At 40.1% G+C, this 16804-nt stretch overlaps 1 protein-coding gene across 8 annotated transcripts in view; it reads right to left on the reverse strand.

Annotated features, from left to right (window-relative positions):
- Positions 1-16804, reverse strand: part of SYNE1 (spectrin repeat containing nuclear envelope protein 1) — a 528347-nt gene that overhangs the window by 374281 nt on the left and 137262 nt on the right. For all 8 annotated transcript variants that reach the window (XM_063632191.1, XM_063632173.1, XM_055267440.2 and 5 more), the window contains 4 exons: positions 15656-15706; positions 5356-5463; positions 1795-1932; positions 51-215 (listed from right to left, as the gene is read on the reverse strand). In XM_063632191.1, coding sequence (XP_063488261.1) covers positions 51-215; positions 1795-1932; positions 5356-5463; positions 15656-15706 — 462 coding nt within the window. The remainder of the gene's footprint in view (positions 1-50; positions 216-1794; positions 1933-5355; positions 5464-15655; positions 15707-16804) is intronic.

The following is a 16804-nucleotide window of genomic DNA, read 5'->3' on the forward strand; positions in this document are numbered from 1 at the left end:
GACCACACTAGGGCTGTTATGCTGCAAGATTTTCCAATCAGAATTTTTACCTTATGTTGCTCAAGTTTCCGTTGTATCGTGTTTGCTGTTTCCTCATGGACCTGCTGAATGGTTATTTCCTCTCTCAGGGCCACCTCCGCTCTGTAGAGCCAGGCACCTATGGTGCCCAGAGGTGCAGGAAGAGATTTATCAAGCTGTATATGCCAGTCAAAGAGCTACAATTTAAAAAGCAGAAAAGTAAAATATCTTTAATACAGACGGCAATTTATAAAATTACCCCCAAATAATAGTAAAGCATACATAAAGCTTTAAGTTAATGATTTCAGGCTAAGTTAATAAATATCAAATAAGCAAATGTCTGTGTTCTGAGTTTGATACTTTAGGGATGGGGAGAAAATTACAGTTAAAAGCAAATTTTGAGAAAACTGAAAATACATCTTAAACATGGAAGAATATCATTAGAAGTGTAAGCAATTTTCCTCTTACAGGAGTAGCATGAAGCACCCACTGATTTTCAGTGTGGCTTTTGCTGAAAGGGAAGGGATCAGGTTTGCTGACATGCTTGGAGGACGCAGCAGTTATACACCTGGAAGATGTGGATCTTGGTCGTCGGAATGAGAATCCCATTAAAACCTCTCACATGATCAGAACAAGTTCAGAAAAATGAGGGTTATCTAAGCAGCTCTGGACAAAGATGGGTTTAAAGGATTCTTTCTATAATCCTATGATTGTCTACCCTTCTCTCCATCTCTTCCATCTTACCCACTTCTCAGACACATTTCCTAGCTTACTGGAATGCCAAGTGGGATGACTTGAGGTGCTTAAGAACTAGCCTATTCTTTAATGAAGTCACTAGAAAAAATGAGACTATCAAAAAAAAATTAGGCTGGGTGCAGTGGCTCACTCCTGTAATCCCAGAAATTTGGGAAGCCAAGATGGGTGAGATGCTTGAGCCCAGGAGTTTAAAACCAGCCTGGGCAATATAGTGAGATCTCATCTCTATAAAAACAAACAAACAAAAAAAAAAATTAGCCAAGCATGGTGGTACATGCCTGTGGTCCCAGCTACTTGGGAGGCTGAGGTAGGATGATTGCTTGAGCCAAGGAGATTGAAGCTGCAGTGAGCTGTGATTGTGCCACTGCACTTTAGCCTGGGTGACAGAGCAAGACACTATCTCAAAAACAAAATAAAATAAAATAAAGAATATATGGTAAGTTCAAAACAACTGTTCTTATTAGTGATAGAAGTGTTCCAGGGGTTTGAAATCTTGGTCTTTAAGCATAATATGAATATGAAAGACACCGAGCAGTTTTCCTTCAGATTCATGATCAGATAAAAAAGATGCTTGAATTAAAGAATGTAAAACTGTATGTCAACACAGGAAGGTCATTAACTGTTGATGAAACATGATTTTGGAATACAAGAAGTTGCTGTGGCTCTGCTCTGGAGAATCTGCTACAAGACCAGAGAGTCACCTCTTCTAAACCACCCAGAAGGAAGTTGTGTAAAGTGTGAAGTGATCCAGATGGTCTCAGGATTTTAACCTATCATCTAGTCAATGGCTGACATCACATACAGGGAAGCCAAGGCAAGAAAAGCTGGTTAAACCAAAGACTTCCATTAACTTACAGGAAAACTAGACAAGGAGGCAAAGATTCTCCCATAGTTAAGTCTTTCTAGCCTCAGACAGAGGCAGTAGAACCTGTTGCCATATCACTGTGTAGAAATAGATGATGAAAAATATTCCTTTCTAAATTTATTAAGCTCAGTACAACTAATTGTGGGAGAACTTACCCTGGAGGTCACTCTATCCCAAGATTGTTTTACCAATGCTTGGTCAAGTGACAATTTACCGTCTCTATGTAATGGTTGCATTATATGTTCAGTCTGTTTCCTCTTCATTTCATATTGAACTCTGAAGTGCTTAAATGACTAAAAGAGGAAAAACAGCAACAGTATGGCAATGAGTCAAAAAAAGCAAAAGCAAAGGAAAGCACATTTCCTAAATAACAATCTTTTCTATTTGGATAACACTCAATATATGTCATTAATAATAATGGTAGTGATGATACTAATAGCAGCTGTCATTCATCAAGCCCTGACATAGCTTGACCCTGTGCTAAGTGCTTTCTGCATATTCTCCTCTCTGGTTCTCTCCATCACCCTACACATGCATTATTATTCTGAAGCCCAGAAATGACTTATCAAGGACAAGTAGTAGAGGTAGGACTAAAGCCTAGGATTTCTCATTTCCAGTAAAGGAATTTATGTACCAGTATATGTTTGTCAGGAAATCATAGTAAATGAGTATAAATCTTAGCTAATAATCAAGATAGTTGCTTTATTTCAAGTACCAAACAATTTACAAATAGAAATTGCATATATCAAAATAATGCAGAATTAAAGCTGTCTAGATTTGTGTTTAAGTAAGCCTGCATAAAGAGGTTTACTTTAGGGGACCATGTTTACATGATAATCCTTTGCTTTAATTTCATGGTATTAAAATATTAAGTATGTCACAGTACAGTTGACATCAATGTATTATATGTAGACTTAACTATAAGCTTAATGCTAACATTAAAACAATTTTTAAAGTTTTATATTTTACATTAATTAAATTAACCCATCCTAAAATGTGACTCCAAATCTAAACATAAAATGAAAATATAATTAAAATGTGCAATTATGTTGCAGAACAGGAGAATGGCCCCACAAAAGTTAGCAGATAACACAACTAAAAGAATTTCAAAATTATAAACAAACATGTAAATTCACATGAAGAACACTGGGGGGAGATAGTGAACTAGAATTTTACCTACAAGTTTTTCTTCCATTTTCTCTAATTGAATGGAATTTTAAAAATACCAAAACGTAGGCTGGGCACGGTGGCTCATGCCTGTAACCCCAGTACTTTCGGAGATCGAGGCGGGCGGATCACGAGGTCAAGAGATTGAGACCATCCTGGCCAACATGGTGAAACCCCGTCTCTATTAAAAATACAAAAATTAGCCGAGCATAGTGGCGCACGCCTGTAGTCCCAGCTACTCAGGAGGCTGAGGCAGGAGAATCGCTTGAACCTGGGAGGCGGAGGTTGCAGTGAGCTGAGATCACGATCATGCCACTACACTCCAGCTTGGCGACAGAGTGAGACTCTGTCTAAAAAATATATAAAAAAATAAAAAATAAAAATAAATTAAAAAAAAACCAAAACATAAAATCAACTTTTAAATTTTATTCCACAGGATTCTGAGTGAAAAAACTGGAAAATTCAGCATTTGCTATAGACTGAAAGAGATTTAAAATGCTGATTACATAATGTAAAGATTAAATGAAATTTTCCCTAAATTCAGATTTCAGATAGTCTCTAAACCCATTTTTAAGAGACTAGTGATCACCTTCGGGCTGAAAGGAGTGTTTCTGTTTTTTGCTTTTCTAAGCCTTTGTTTCCCTCATGAACTAGCATCTGTATAACAGGTAGCTTTATAACTTGGAATTTATTTTTTGATAATTGATGCCAAACCTAAAACCTCATCAGTGGACTAAATAAGTATATTCACTCTGTTCTTGCAATTCCTTTCTCCATTTACTAGCTTAATCATTTTTTAATGGATCTCAGCCCAGAAATTTTTATTTTGGGGAAAAAAGCTTACATTGAATTTCAAAGCAAAAGAGTACACACATATTAACCACATATTTATTGCTTTGCTAAGTTTGACAAATATAATATTGATGCTATCATCCATCTAAATTCAGGCCTATTTTAAAGATATGATTACATAAAATCACTAATGCCATAGATAAATCTTTTGTCTACCATGTTGAAGTTCTCATTTTATTTGACCTCTTTCAGTAGCAGATATGACTGAAATATGATGTCGAGTAGAATATATTACAGAATATAATTCAGAATATACTATATTTAATTTTGCCGCTAAAATGGAGTGATGTTTTACACTGGAAAAAATGATAATGCTGCATCAAACAAATCACAATTTTTATTAATTTTTATTTTTTCTTCAACTTTTATTTTGAGTTCTAGGGTACATGTACAGGAAGATTTGTTACATAGGTAATCATGTGCCATGGTGGTCTGCTGCACAGATCAACCCGTCACCTAGGTACTAAGCCCAGCATCCATTAGCTATTCTTCCTGATGCTCTCCTTCTCCCACTCCCCCACAGGCCTCAGTGTGTGTTGTTCCTCCATGTGTCCATGCGTTCTCATTGTTCAGCTCCCACTTATAAGTGAGAACATGCAGGGTTTGGTTTTCTGTTCCTGCATTAGTTTGCTAAGGATAATGACTTCCAGTTCCATCCATGTCCCTGCAAAGGGCATGATCTTGTTCCTTTAGATGGCAGCCTAGTATTCCATGGTGTATATGTACCACATTTTATTTCTCCAGTCTACATTGATGGACATTTGGGTTGATTCTGTGCCTTTGCTATTGAAATCACACTTTTTAAATGGGAATAAACTGTGTTTTGTGTCTTGGAAGTGAAAATCAGAAGCAGAAGTCCAATTAATGACACTGTAGTCAGACTGGGGAAAAACATTAACTCTGAGCTCAACTTGAATGCAATGGTGTTGGACTAGGCAGGTCGCAGTCGAAACTGATCCCTTTAAGGGACCCTCCAGTACTCATGTTGCAATCCTTTGTTAAATTCAGCTTATTTTATACTAATTTTCAATTTGACTCAACTCTTTGTTCTTGGTAGATTTTTGGGTTAGGTGAGATCTATAAGATCATGAGTTCTGGCCGGGCGTGGTGGCTCATGCCTGTAATCCCAGCACTTGGGAGGCTGAGGCAGGTGGATCATGAGGTCAGGAGATCGAGACCATCCTGGCTAACATGGTGAAACCCCATCTCTACTAAAAATACAAAAAATTAGCTGGGCATGGTGGCAGGCACCTGTAGTCCCAGCTACTTGGGAGGCTGAGGCAGGAGAATGGCGTGAACCCAGGAGGCGGAGCTTGCAGTGAGCCAAGATCATGCCACTGCACTCCAGCCTGGGCGACAGAGTGAGACTCCATCTCAAAAAAAAAAAAAAATCATGAGTTCTATAAACACAATGACTCTGCATTTGTTTTCCGAGTCATCTATAAGGCTGAGTTACGGAAAAGTGATGAAGCCTCAGTGCTCCATATATAGTGTGGACACAATGCAACTTAAGACTATCTACATAAGTTAGAAATACAATTATTAAATTATATGCAAACTTAGGGTAATGAATGTTATGTCTTTAAAGACTTTTCTCATTAATGTAATTTGAAACATTAAACAGAGATCAAATGACGTATATAAATATTATTCAAAAATAGCTTTTGAAAAATTCAAAAAGCTTTTCCATACATTACCTGATATTTATCCTGTAAATTTGATTCCACCATCTGTGCTCTTGTCAAATCTCTCTCAAATTGTTCTATCCAAACTTTCATTTCCTTAAAAATTAGCCTGTCTTCTCTCTGGAAACGAGGAGACATTAGAATTTTATTAGTATCTGTGCATTTATTTAATTGCTGATTAATACTTGACTGATTCTAGAAAAGACTTAATATTTAGTAAGTCCCAATTGTCTCTGAAAAATTTTCTTTCTCCTCACCCCCACCCCCTTAGGACAGTAAGAAGCAAAAGTTAACTCTAGAAAAATATCTTAGTTATCTTATTGAATAATGAAATTAACCAACTCCATTTTTTTTTTTGCCAAGTAACACTAATTTAATAAAGAAAATGTGCCCAGGAGGGAATTTCCTAAGTACACAAATAATAAGAGTAATAGCTGGAGTAGAAACACAGTCCTGTGGGTTACTTCCTACCCAAGGCCATTGGTAACCCAGAAGACAGTCTAGATGGGATTCGTTTTGACTGAATTTGATAAGTTACACCCAGAATACCATTGGGTGACTTGTCTATATTACTATTTAAATTGATATTAGGTATTAAAATCTCCATGTGGACAGAAAACACATTTATCTTGTTCAACACGGTATTCCTAGACCCTGGGAACTTAATACCTACTAGAGATTTACCAAGTTACTTGGTGAATAAATGTATCCAGGTCACCACTTATCTCAAAAATGAAAAATAAAATTGAGATTTTCATACTTATTTTCACAAGTAATGGCAAGGGCCATTCTATAATAGCATTGATTTAGTGAAAATATCCTAACTTTTCATTAAGATGTAGTGTCTCATAAAAATGCCAAGTATTCATAATCATACCGAACATGATTTTTCGGCATTTACAAAACAGCTTTCAACTCCAGCATCTCACTTGCTGCTGATAATGCTGTGACACAGGTAAAATGACCGTCCCCCTTGGCAGGTGATGTTTCAGAGTGGAAAGAATGCCATTTATGGAGGCAGGCTAAACTGGTTTCAAATTCTGGCTTTGCCATGCATTTGCTCTGTGAGCTTGGTGTGTCTTTTTTTTTTTTTTTTTTCATTAACCTCTCTACTGTTGTACTACAGGATGTACTAAAGGGTGTGTTAAATCATCACGGACCCTTTCAATGGTTTTGGTGAGAATTAGAGGTAATCTATGTAGCATGTCTAGTACAGAGGTTGTCACATTCTCATGATCCATGCCTTCCCTCACTTTCTTGTCTTGCAAAGCAGTCATCTTCTGCCTAAACACTTAACCACATTTTCCCTTGGATAATGCCTTTTTCAGAACTCAGCTCAGGCACAACCTACTCTAGGAAGCTTTTTCTAACCCAGAAGTCTGAGTGAGGGCATCTGTCTCCTGTGCCAGTGGTTCTCACACTTAGGACACACTAGAATCATCTGAGGGGCTTATAAAAACACAAATTGCTGGCCACCACCCCCAGAGTTTCTGGCTGAGTAGATGTGGGGTAGAGCCAAAAATCCGTATGTCTAAGTTCCCAGGTGAATCTGACGCTGCTGGTGAAGGAATCATATATTAAGAACACTTCTCTATGATCCTGTGACAACCTCAGCACTAATATTCACCCAAATGCATTATATAAAGTCAGCCCTCTGTGTTCTTAGATTCAATCAATAGCAGATTGAAAATAGTCAGAAAATAAACAATGAAAATAACAATACAGCGAAAAAGATAATACAAACAAAATACAACACAGTATAACAACTATTTAAATAGCATTTACATTGTGTTAGGTATTATACATAATCTAGAGATAAAAGTATATGGGAGGTTATGTGTAGGTTATATGCAAATACTATGGTATTTTATATCAGGAACTTCAGCATCATAAATTTTGCTATCTTGGGGGATCCTGGAACCAATCACTTGTGAATATCCAGGGACAACTATCCAAAATCCTTGTCAGGCCTCTGAGCCCAAGTCTGCACGTATACATCCAGATGGCTGAGGCAATTGAAGAACCACAAAAGAAGTGAAAATGGCTGGTTCCTGCCTTAACTGATGACATTTCACCATTGTGATTTGTTCCTGCCCCACCCTAACTGATCAATTGACCTTGTGAAATTCCTTCTCCTGGACAATGAATACTAGAAGCTCCCCACCAAGCACCTTATAACTCCCACCCCTGCCCCTTTGACTGTAATTTTCCACTACCCACCCAAATCCTATAAAACTGCCCCACCCCTATCTCCCTTTGCTGACTCCTTTTTTGGACTAAGTCTGCCTGCACTCGGGTGATTAAAAAGCTTTATTGCTCACACAAAGCCTGTTTGGTGGGCTCTTCACACGGATGCACATGACATTTGGTGCTGAAGACCCGGGACAGGGGGACTCCTTCGGGAGACTGGTCCCCTGTCCTCACCCTCACTCCATGCGAAGATCCACCTATGACCTTGGGTCCTCAGGCCAGCCCAAGGAACATCTTACCAACTTCAAATCGGGTAAGCGGTCTTTTCACTCTCTTCTCCAGCTTCTCTCGCTACCTTTCAATCTCCCTGTCCTTCCAATTCCATTTCTTTTTCCTCTCTAGTAGAGACAAAGAGACACATTTTATATGTGGATGCAAAACTCTGGCGCGGGTCACGGACTTGGGAAGACAGTCTTCTCTTGGTGTTTAATCACCGCGCAGACGCCGGCCCTGTTCATTCACCCACATTCCATCAGTGTCTGATCACTGTGGGGATGCCTGCCTTGGTCATTTACCCACATTCCCTTGGTGGCAAGTCAATTGTGGGGACGCCTGCTTTGGCTGCTCACCCACGTTACAGCCCAGGACTGCTCACCACCCCCTTCTCCGTGTCTCTACCTTTCTCTTCAAACTTACCTCCTTCACTATGGGCAAGCTTCCACCCTCCATTCCCCCTTCTTCTCCATTAGCCTCGTTCTCGAGAACTTAAAAGTTCTTCATCTCACACCTGACCTTTAGACCCCTAATGCCTTACTTTCTTCTGCAACACCTCTTGGCCCCAGTACAAACTCAACAATGGTTCTAAATGGCCGGAAAACAGCACTTTTGATTTCTCCATCTTACAAGACCTGGATGATTTTTGCCGAAAAATGGGCAAATGGTCTGAGGTGCCTGATGTCCAGGCATTCTTTTACACATCAGTACCTCCCTAGTCTCTGCTCCCAGTGCAACTCATCCCAAATCTTTCTTCTTTCTCTCCTGTCTATTCCTTCAGTCTCCACCCCAGGCTCTGAGTCCTATGAATCCTCCTTTTCTACGGACCCATCTGACCTCTCCCCTCCTCCCCAGGCTGCTCCTCGCCAGGCTGAGCCAGGTCCCAATTCTTCCTCAGCCTCCACTCCCCAGCCCTATAATCCTTCTATCATCTCCCCTCCTCACACCCTGTCTGGCTTACAGTTTCATTCCACAACTAGCCCTCCCCGACCTGCCCAACAATTTCCTCTTACGGAGGTGGCTGGAGCTCAAGGCATAGTCAAGGTTAACCCTCCTTTTTTTTATCCGACCTCTCCCAAATCAGTTAGTGTTTAGGCTCTTTTTCATCAAATATAAAAGCCCAGCCCAGTTCATGGCCTGTTTGGCAACAACCCTTAGATGCTTTACCGCCCTAGACCCAGAGGGGCCAGAAGGCCGTCCTATTTTCAATATGCATTTTATTACCCAACCCACTCCCGACATTAGAAAAAGCTCCAAAAATTAGATACCGGCCCTCAAACCCCACAATAGGACTTAATCAACCTCACCTTCAAGCTGTACAATAATAGAGAAGAGGCAGCCAAGCGGCAACATATTTCTGAGTTGCAATTACTTGCCTCCACTGTAAGAGAAACCCCAGCCACATCTCCAGCACACAAGAACATCAAAACACCTAAATCGCAGTGGCCATGTGTTCCTCCAGGACCTCCTGCCCCAGGATCTTGCTTCAAGTGCTGGAAATCTGGCCACTGGGCCAAGGAATGCCCACAGCCTGGGATTCCTCCTAAGCCGTGTCCCACTTGTACAGGACCCCACTGGAAATCGGACTGTCCTACCTGCCTGGCAGCCACTCGCAGAGCCCCTGGAACTCTGGCCCAAGGCTCTCTGACTGACTCCTTCCCAATCTTCTCAGCTTAGCAGCTGAAGACTGACACAGCCCAATCACCTCGGAAGCCTCCTGGACCATCACAGATGCTTTAGGTAACTCTTACTGTGAAGGGTAAGTCCGTACCCTTCTTAATCAATATGGAGGCTACCCACTCCACATTACCTTCTTTTCAAGGGCCTGTGTACCTTGCCCCCATAACTGTTGTAGGTATTGACGGCCAGGCTGCTAGACCCTTTAAAACTCCCCCACTCTGGTGTCAACTTGGAAAACATTCTTTTATGCACTCTTTTTTAGTTATCCCCATCTGCCCAGTTCGCTTATTAGGTCGAGACATTTGAACTAAATTATCTGCTTCTCTGACTATTCCTGGGCTACAGCCACCTCTCATTGCTACCCTTTTCCCCATTTAAAACCTCCTTCGTGTCTTCCTCTTGTGTACCCCACACCTTAATCCACAAGTATGGGACAACTCTACTCCCTCCCTAGCAACTGACCACATGCCCATTACTATCCCATTAAAATCTAATCACCCTTACCCCACTAAACACTAGTATCCCATCCCACAACAGGCCTTGAGAGGACTAAAGCCTGTCCAGGATCTTCGTCTTATCAACAAAATTGTCTTGCCTATCCATCCCATGGTGTCAAACCCATATACTCTCCTATCCTCAGTACCTCCCTCCACAATCCATTATTCTGTTCTGGATTTCAAAGATGCTTTCTTTACTATTGCTTTACACCCTTCATCCCAGCCTCTCTTCCCTTTCATTTGGACTGACCCTGACACCCATCAGTCTCAGCAACTTACCTGGGCTATACTGCTGCAAGGCTTCAGGGACAGCCCCCATTACTTCAGTCAAGCCCTTTCTCATACTTTACTTTCTTTCTGTCAATCTGCTTCTCACCTTATTCAATACTTTGACAACCTTCTACTTTATAACCCCTCCTACAAATCTTCCCAACAGGATGCCCTCTTGCTGCTCCAACATCTATTCTCAAAAGGATATTGCAACTCCCTGGCCAAAGCCCAAATTTCTTCCTCATCCATTACCTATCTCAGCATAATTCTTCATAAAAACATACATGCTCTCCCTGCTGATTGTGTCCGGCTAATCTCCCAAACCCCAGCCCCTTCTACAAAGCAACAACTCCTTTCCTTCCTAGGCATAGTTAGGTACTTTCGCCTTTGGATATCTGGTTTTGCCATCCTGACTAAGCCATTATATAAACTCACAAAAGGAAACCTAGCTGACCCCATAGATCCCAAATCCTTTCCCCACTCCTCTTCCTGTTCCTTAAAAACAGCCCTAAAAGCTGTTCCCACACTAGCTCTCCCTAACTCATCCCAACCCTTTTCATTACATGCAGCCAAAGTACAGGGTTGTGAGGTCGGAATTCTTACACAAGAGCCGGGACCACACCCTGTAGCCTTTCTGTCCAAACAACTTGACCTCATAGTTCTGAGCTGGCCTTCATGTCTGTATGCAGCGGCAGCCACCGCTTTAATACTTTTAGAGTCCCTCAAAATCACAAGCTATGCTCCACTTACTCTCTACAGTTCCCATAACTTTCAAAATCTATTTTCCTCCTCACACTTGACATGTATACTTTCTTCCCCCCAGCTCTTTCATCTGTACTCACTCTTTGTTGAGTCTCCCACAATTACCATTGTTCCTCGCCTGGACTTCAATCTGGCTTCCCACATTATTCCTGATACCACACCTGACCCCCATGACTGTATCTCTCTGATCCACCTGGCATTCACTCCATTTCCCCATATTTCCTTCTTTCCTGTTCCTCACTCTGATCACACTTGGTTTATTGATGGCAGTTCCACCAGGCCTAATCGCCACTCACCAGCAAAGGCAGGCCATGCTATAGTATCTTCCACATCTATCATTGAGGCTACTGCTCTCCCCCCTCCACTACCTCTCAGCAAGCCAAACTCATTGCCTTAACTTAGGCCTTCACTCTTGCAAAGGGACTACACGTCAATATTTATACTGACTCTAACTATGCCTTCCATATCCTGCACCACCATGCTGTTATATGGGCTGAAAGAGGTTTCCTCACTACGCAAGGGTCCTCCATCATAATGCCTCTTTAATAAAAACTCTTCTCAAGGCTGCTTTACTTCCAAAGGAAGCTGGAGTCCTTCACTGCAAAGGCCATCAAAAGGCCTCAGACCCCATTGCTCAAGGCAACAATTATGCTGATAAGACAGCTAAAGAAGCAGTCAGTATTCCTACTTATGTCCCTCATGGCCAGTTTTTCTCCTTCTCATCAGTCACTCCTACTTACTCTCCCACTGAAGTTTCCACCTGTCAATCCCTCCCTACTCAAGGCAAATAGTTCTTGGACCAAGGAAAATTCCTCCTTCCAGCCTTACAGGCTCATTCCATTCTATCGTTTTCATAACCTCTTCCATGTAGGTTACAAGCCACTTGCCCGCCTCTTAGAACCTCTCATTTGCTTTCCATCATGGAAATCTATCCTGAAGGAAATCACTTCTCAGTGTTCCATTTGCTATTCTCCCACTCCTCAGGGATTTCTGAGGCCCCCTCCCTTCCCTACACATCAAGCTCAGGGGTTTGCCCCTGCCCAGGACTGGCAAATTGACTTTACCCACATGCCCTGAGTCAGGAAACTAAAATACCTCTTGGTCTGGGTAGACACTTTCACTGGATGGGTAGAGGCCTTTCCCTCAGGGTCTGAGAAGGCTACCATGATCATCTCCTCCCTTCTGTCGACATAATTCCTCGATTTAGCCTCCCCCTCTACCCAGTTGCCCCATCAATCCCCATTACAACCTCTAATGGCTGCTGCCCTAGCTGGATCCCTAGTGTTAGATATGAGTTCTAAATTTCTTTTCAAAGAATCAATATGTCAGTAGGTTCAATTCTTTGCCTTCTACTTTTAAACTTAACTTCCTCATAAAGCAGCCTTTTTTGATTACCTGTTCCACCCTCATTTCAATCACCTGCTCCACCCTGACTCATTCCGATTACCTGCTCCACCCTGACTCATTCCAATTACCTGCTCCACCCTGACTCATTCCGATTACCTGCTCCACCCTGACTTATTCCAATTACCTGCTCTGTCGTAACCATTTTTCCCGCCAAACCACTCACCCCGTCACTCTCTTTAAATTAGCCAGTCAAAATTAGTTTAGCCTGTACGGTCTAACCCCAGCCAATAGGGGAATGACACAGCAGCAGGGGCCACATGCATCAGGGAGAAGAACCCCTTTCCCTCCTTTGTCTAAGTGTGCGCTCACCATTGCTCCATCTGTAAGGGCACAACCTTCTATAGAAGTACCTTGCCTTGCTGAGAATTAAAAAGAAAATTTTATATTCAAGTGCTATTTCTTTTGTGGCACAGAAACTTTAGAGGTAACACTAGGAGTCTGGGTACAAGACACCTCTTTTAGTACTCCTTCTCATCTTTTCACTTTGCATGTCCAGTTTTGCCTTGCACAAGGTCTCTTCTGCTTCTGTGGCTCCTCTACCTACATGTGTCTACCTGCTAATTGGATAGCCACATGCACACTAGTTTTCCTTACTCCCAAAATTCAATTTGCAAATAGGACCGAACAGCTTCCTGTTCCCCTCATGACACCAATACTTCACCACTATTTTGTTTTATTTTTCTTATTACTATAAGAAGACAGGAATAGGCCTCAACTTACTTACTGCTGAAAAAGGAGAACTCTGTATATTTTTAAACGAAGAATGTTGTTTTTACCTAAATCAATCTGGCCCGGTATATGACAACATAAAAAAAAACTAAAGGATAGAGTCCAAAAACTCGTGATCCAAGCAAATAATTATGCTGAACCCCCTTGGACACTCTCTAACTGGATGTCCTGGGTCCTCCCAATTCTTAGTCCTTTAATACCTCTTTTTCTCCTTCTCTTATTCAGACCTTGTGTCTTCTGTTTAGTTTCTCAACTCATGCAAAACCACATCCAGGCCATCACCAATCATTCTATATGACAAATGCTCCTTCTAACAACCCCATAATATCACCCCTTACCCCAAAATCTTTCTTCAGTTTAATCTCTCCCACTCTAGGTTCCCACATCAGCCCAATCCTGCTCGAAGCAGCCCTGAGAAACATCCCCCCAAAATTTTCAATGCCCCAACACTTCACCACTATTTTGTTTTGTTTTTCTTATTAATATAAGAAGACAGGAATGTCAGGTCTCTGAGCCCAAGCCTGCACATATACATCCAGATGGCTGAGGCAATTGAAGAACCACAAAAGAAGTGAAAATGGCTGGTTCCTGCCTTAACTGATGACATTCCACCATTGTGATTTGTTCCTGCCCCACCCTAACTGATCGATTGATCTTGTGAAATTCTTTCTCTGGACTATGAATCTTGGAAGCTCCCCACTGAGCACCTTGTAACCCCTGCCCCTGTCTGCAAAAGAAAAACCCCCTTTGACTGTAATTTTCCACTACCCACCCAAATCCTATAAAACTGCCCCACCCCTATCTCCCTTTGCTGACTCATTTTTCGGACTCAGTCTCCCTGCACCCAGGTGATTAAAAAACTTTATTGCTCACACAAAGCCTGTTTGGTGGGCTCTTCACACGGACGTGTTTGACACTCCTTATGTATCTTTTTAATCTCATCATCTAACACAGTGTCTGGCACTCAGAATCACTCAATATATGATTGCAGAATAAGAGATAAGTTAGAAACATAGTTAAAAGTAGAAAGAAACGGAACTGGAGCCCAAGACTACAAAGTTTCAGTTATTCCCAGGATGTCTTTTCTGAATGAACAGGTGAATATAATTAAGGTACATGTTTTATTATCAGTTGATTTTCATGCCCAGAAAAGCACTGATACCACATTTTTATGAGCTCAGAGAGAATACTTGTTCTTGGTGTGTCTGCACGGTACCAGAGGTCAGTGTGGCGACCAGAAGTGACCCATCTAACAGTGAGCACAGGACTTCATTGTGAGCCTCTGAGGACAGGCTGCTCATCAACTTCTGCATTTAAAAAGCACTTGACTGCCCTGAAGAGGAGCTATTTGTTACACAAAGTCATCTGAGAGAAAAGGGTTATGTTCTTAAAATAACTTTATTAGAGCCTATTTAGTAAATGACTTTCTAATGGTTGGAAAGTGTCTAGCAGATTGCAATAAGGTGAGAAGGGTGTCGCTATTTATATACTCAAGATTCTCCTTTCTAAGAGAAAAATGAAGTACAAAACAATATTTACAGCCCATTAGTCTAGGGCTTTTCTTCAACTGATAACTTTCACACACATTCAGAAGACATGGCAACCTATTGCTTATATCTAAATTCCAAGCAGCTATACTGTCAGCATTCTCTCTACTTTTTCTTTCACTTTATTGTTTTTCTTTCTCTCTCATTCACGTATACACACAAACACACACACACACACACAACCACATACACATAAGTCACATTTACATTTGTGTATCATGTTCACATATACACAAACTCATACTTTACGGAGCATGATATTTAAAAAATTTAGTATTTGATATGAAATTAGTTGCTTCTGATTTTTCTATTACAATGTTGATATAAATACAAATATCCTTAAACTGTGGCCTAGATGGAACATAAAGAAAAATGGAAAAACTGAAATATGGGACATGCATTCAATAACTTGGATATGGACAGGAATTCATAACCATTCATTCCGCTAATATCTTTTGAGCACCTACTACACGTCATGAACTTTACTAAACCATGAGACCCAATACTGAGCAGAAGAGAGTGAGGAAACTCAGACCGGTAAGTTAATCGGATACTCACCTTGTTCGTTGATTCTCTGCTAACATTTTAAGATGCAAAACTAAACCTTTCTTTTGTTTTTATTTTCTGTGTCACATTTAAAGACACCAAACGTAGTTATTGTAAGTCCTTCTTTTTATTAGTGTTATTAAGTATTATAAAGAAGAAATTAATTGATAGATACCATTTTATAATGAAAGATTAACGGGCAAGTCCATGGGAGCAGCTTAGACTATCACTAACGTTTGATAACACATATGTATGTTATTTGTTCTGTTAGAAAGGAAACACAAATGATGTGATTGAAGTATTAAAAGAAATGTATACATAAAGACAAAAACATGCAAAGGAATGACTAAAATGCTACAGAATGCAGGATGTTTGAAAGAGGTCATCAATGCAAGATTACTTAAATCTTACCTTAAAATTTTGTATAGAATTTGCAAAAGATGGGAAACCTGGAAGTATTTCCTAACAATATGAAAAGATAATATATAGAAATATAATATAAATCAGCGTCAAAAATTATTTAGAAAACAAGAAGAAAATCAATGGAAAGGCATCTGCCTTTAGAGAAACAGGCAATCATCTCAAGGGTATAATTACTTTAAGACATTTTCATAGCTTTTGAAAATACAAAAATATTCAACTCCAATAAGGCAACATCGTTTTCTAGAAAATGACATTTTTAACTTGGAATAGTCATATGTAGCTACATATTTTGTAAACATGTCTCAAAATAACATTAAATATTTTAGAAGGTCAACTATGTAAAGAAGAGGTATATGGACTTATATTACTTTCCCTATAAATATACACAGCACACATGTTTCTTTGTCCTCATAAGAATTAAGCCTGCGCTGTGCTTCTTAGGGCAGTCAGGAATGTTTGTTGCAATGGAAGAACAGATGGGTGAAAAAATAAATGAAAGTTTAGAAGGTGAATGAGATAAGCCAATAGACCTATTTTATTTATTTATGACTGAGCGCTAATTATTCAAGAAGTATCTTAAGGGGAAAAGTTTATCAGTTTTATTGGATGAGATAAAAAAACCATGGCAATGTCGATTTTCAGTAAGAAAATCATATTTAAAATGGCATCGATAAAATATTTAATTCAAATAAAATCACAAAGGGGATATATAAATCAAATACACACAAAAATGAAAGCCTGGTAGATATGTTCATGTCAAGAATTTTTTAAAAAATGAATTAAGAGAGTAAGAGCTGAGTGACAAATACTGAGTACTTTGAGGTGAGGGCTCAAAACTAATATGCATAGTTTACAAAATATTAAAGGTTCACTAGACAGAATTAGGTGACCATTAACTGTGTTAAATATAAGCCCTACATCATAACAAAAAATACATTATTCAAAATATTCAGTTTTGGATGCTTATGCACTACACGACAAATGCCACTAAAAAAGGGCAAAGTTTCCAATACATTTTCCTCAAAAATAATTTTTGAGATAAGCCTGAATAAATCACATGCATCCTCTTTTTAGGAAAGGGATAGAGGGAATTTTTTTAATGACCAGAATTTATTTTCTAGATGATTAAAGTAACCT

This window comes from Symphalangus syndactylus, chromosome 2 (assembly GCF_028878055.3).
Source record: "Symphalangus syndactylus isolate Jambi chromosome 2, NHGRI_mSymSyn1-v2.1_pri, whole genome shotgun sequence".
NCBI lineage: Eukaryota > Metazoa > Chordata > Mammalia > Primates > Hylobatidae > Symphalangus > Symphalangus syndactylus.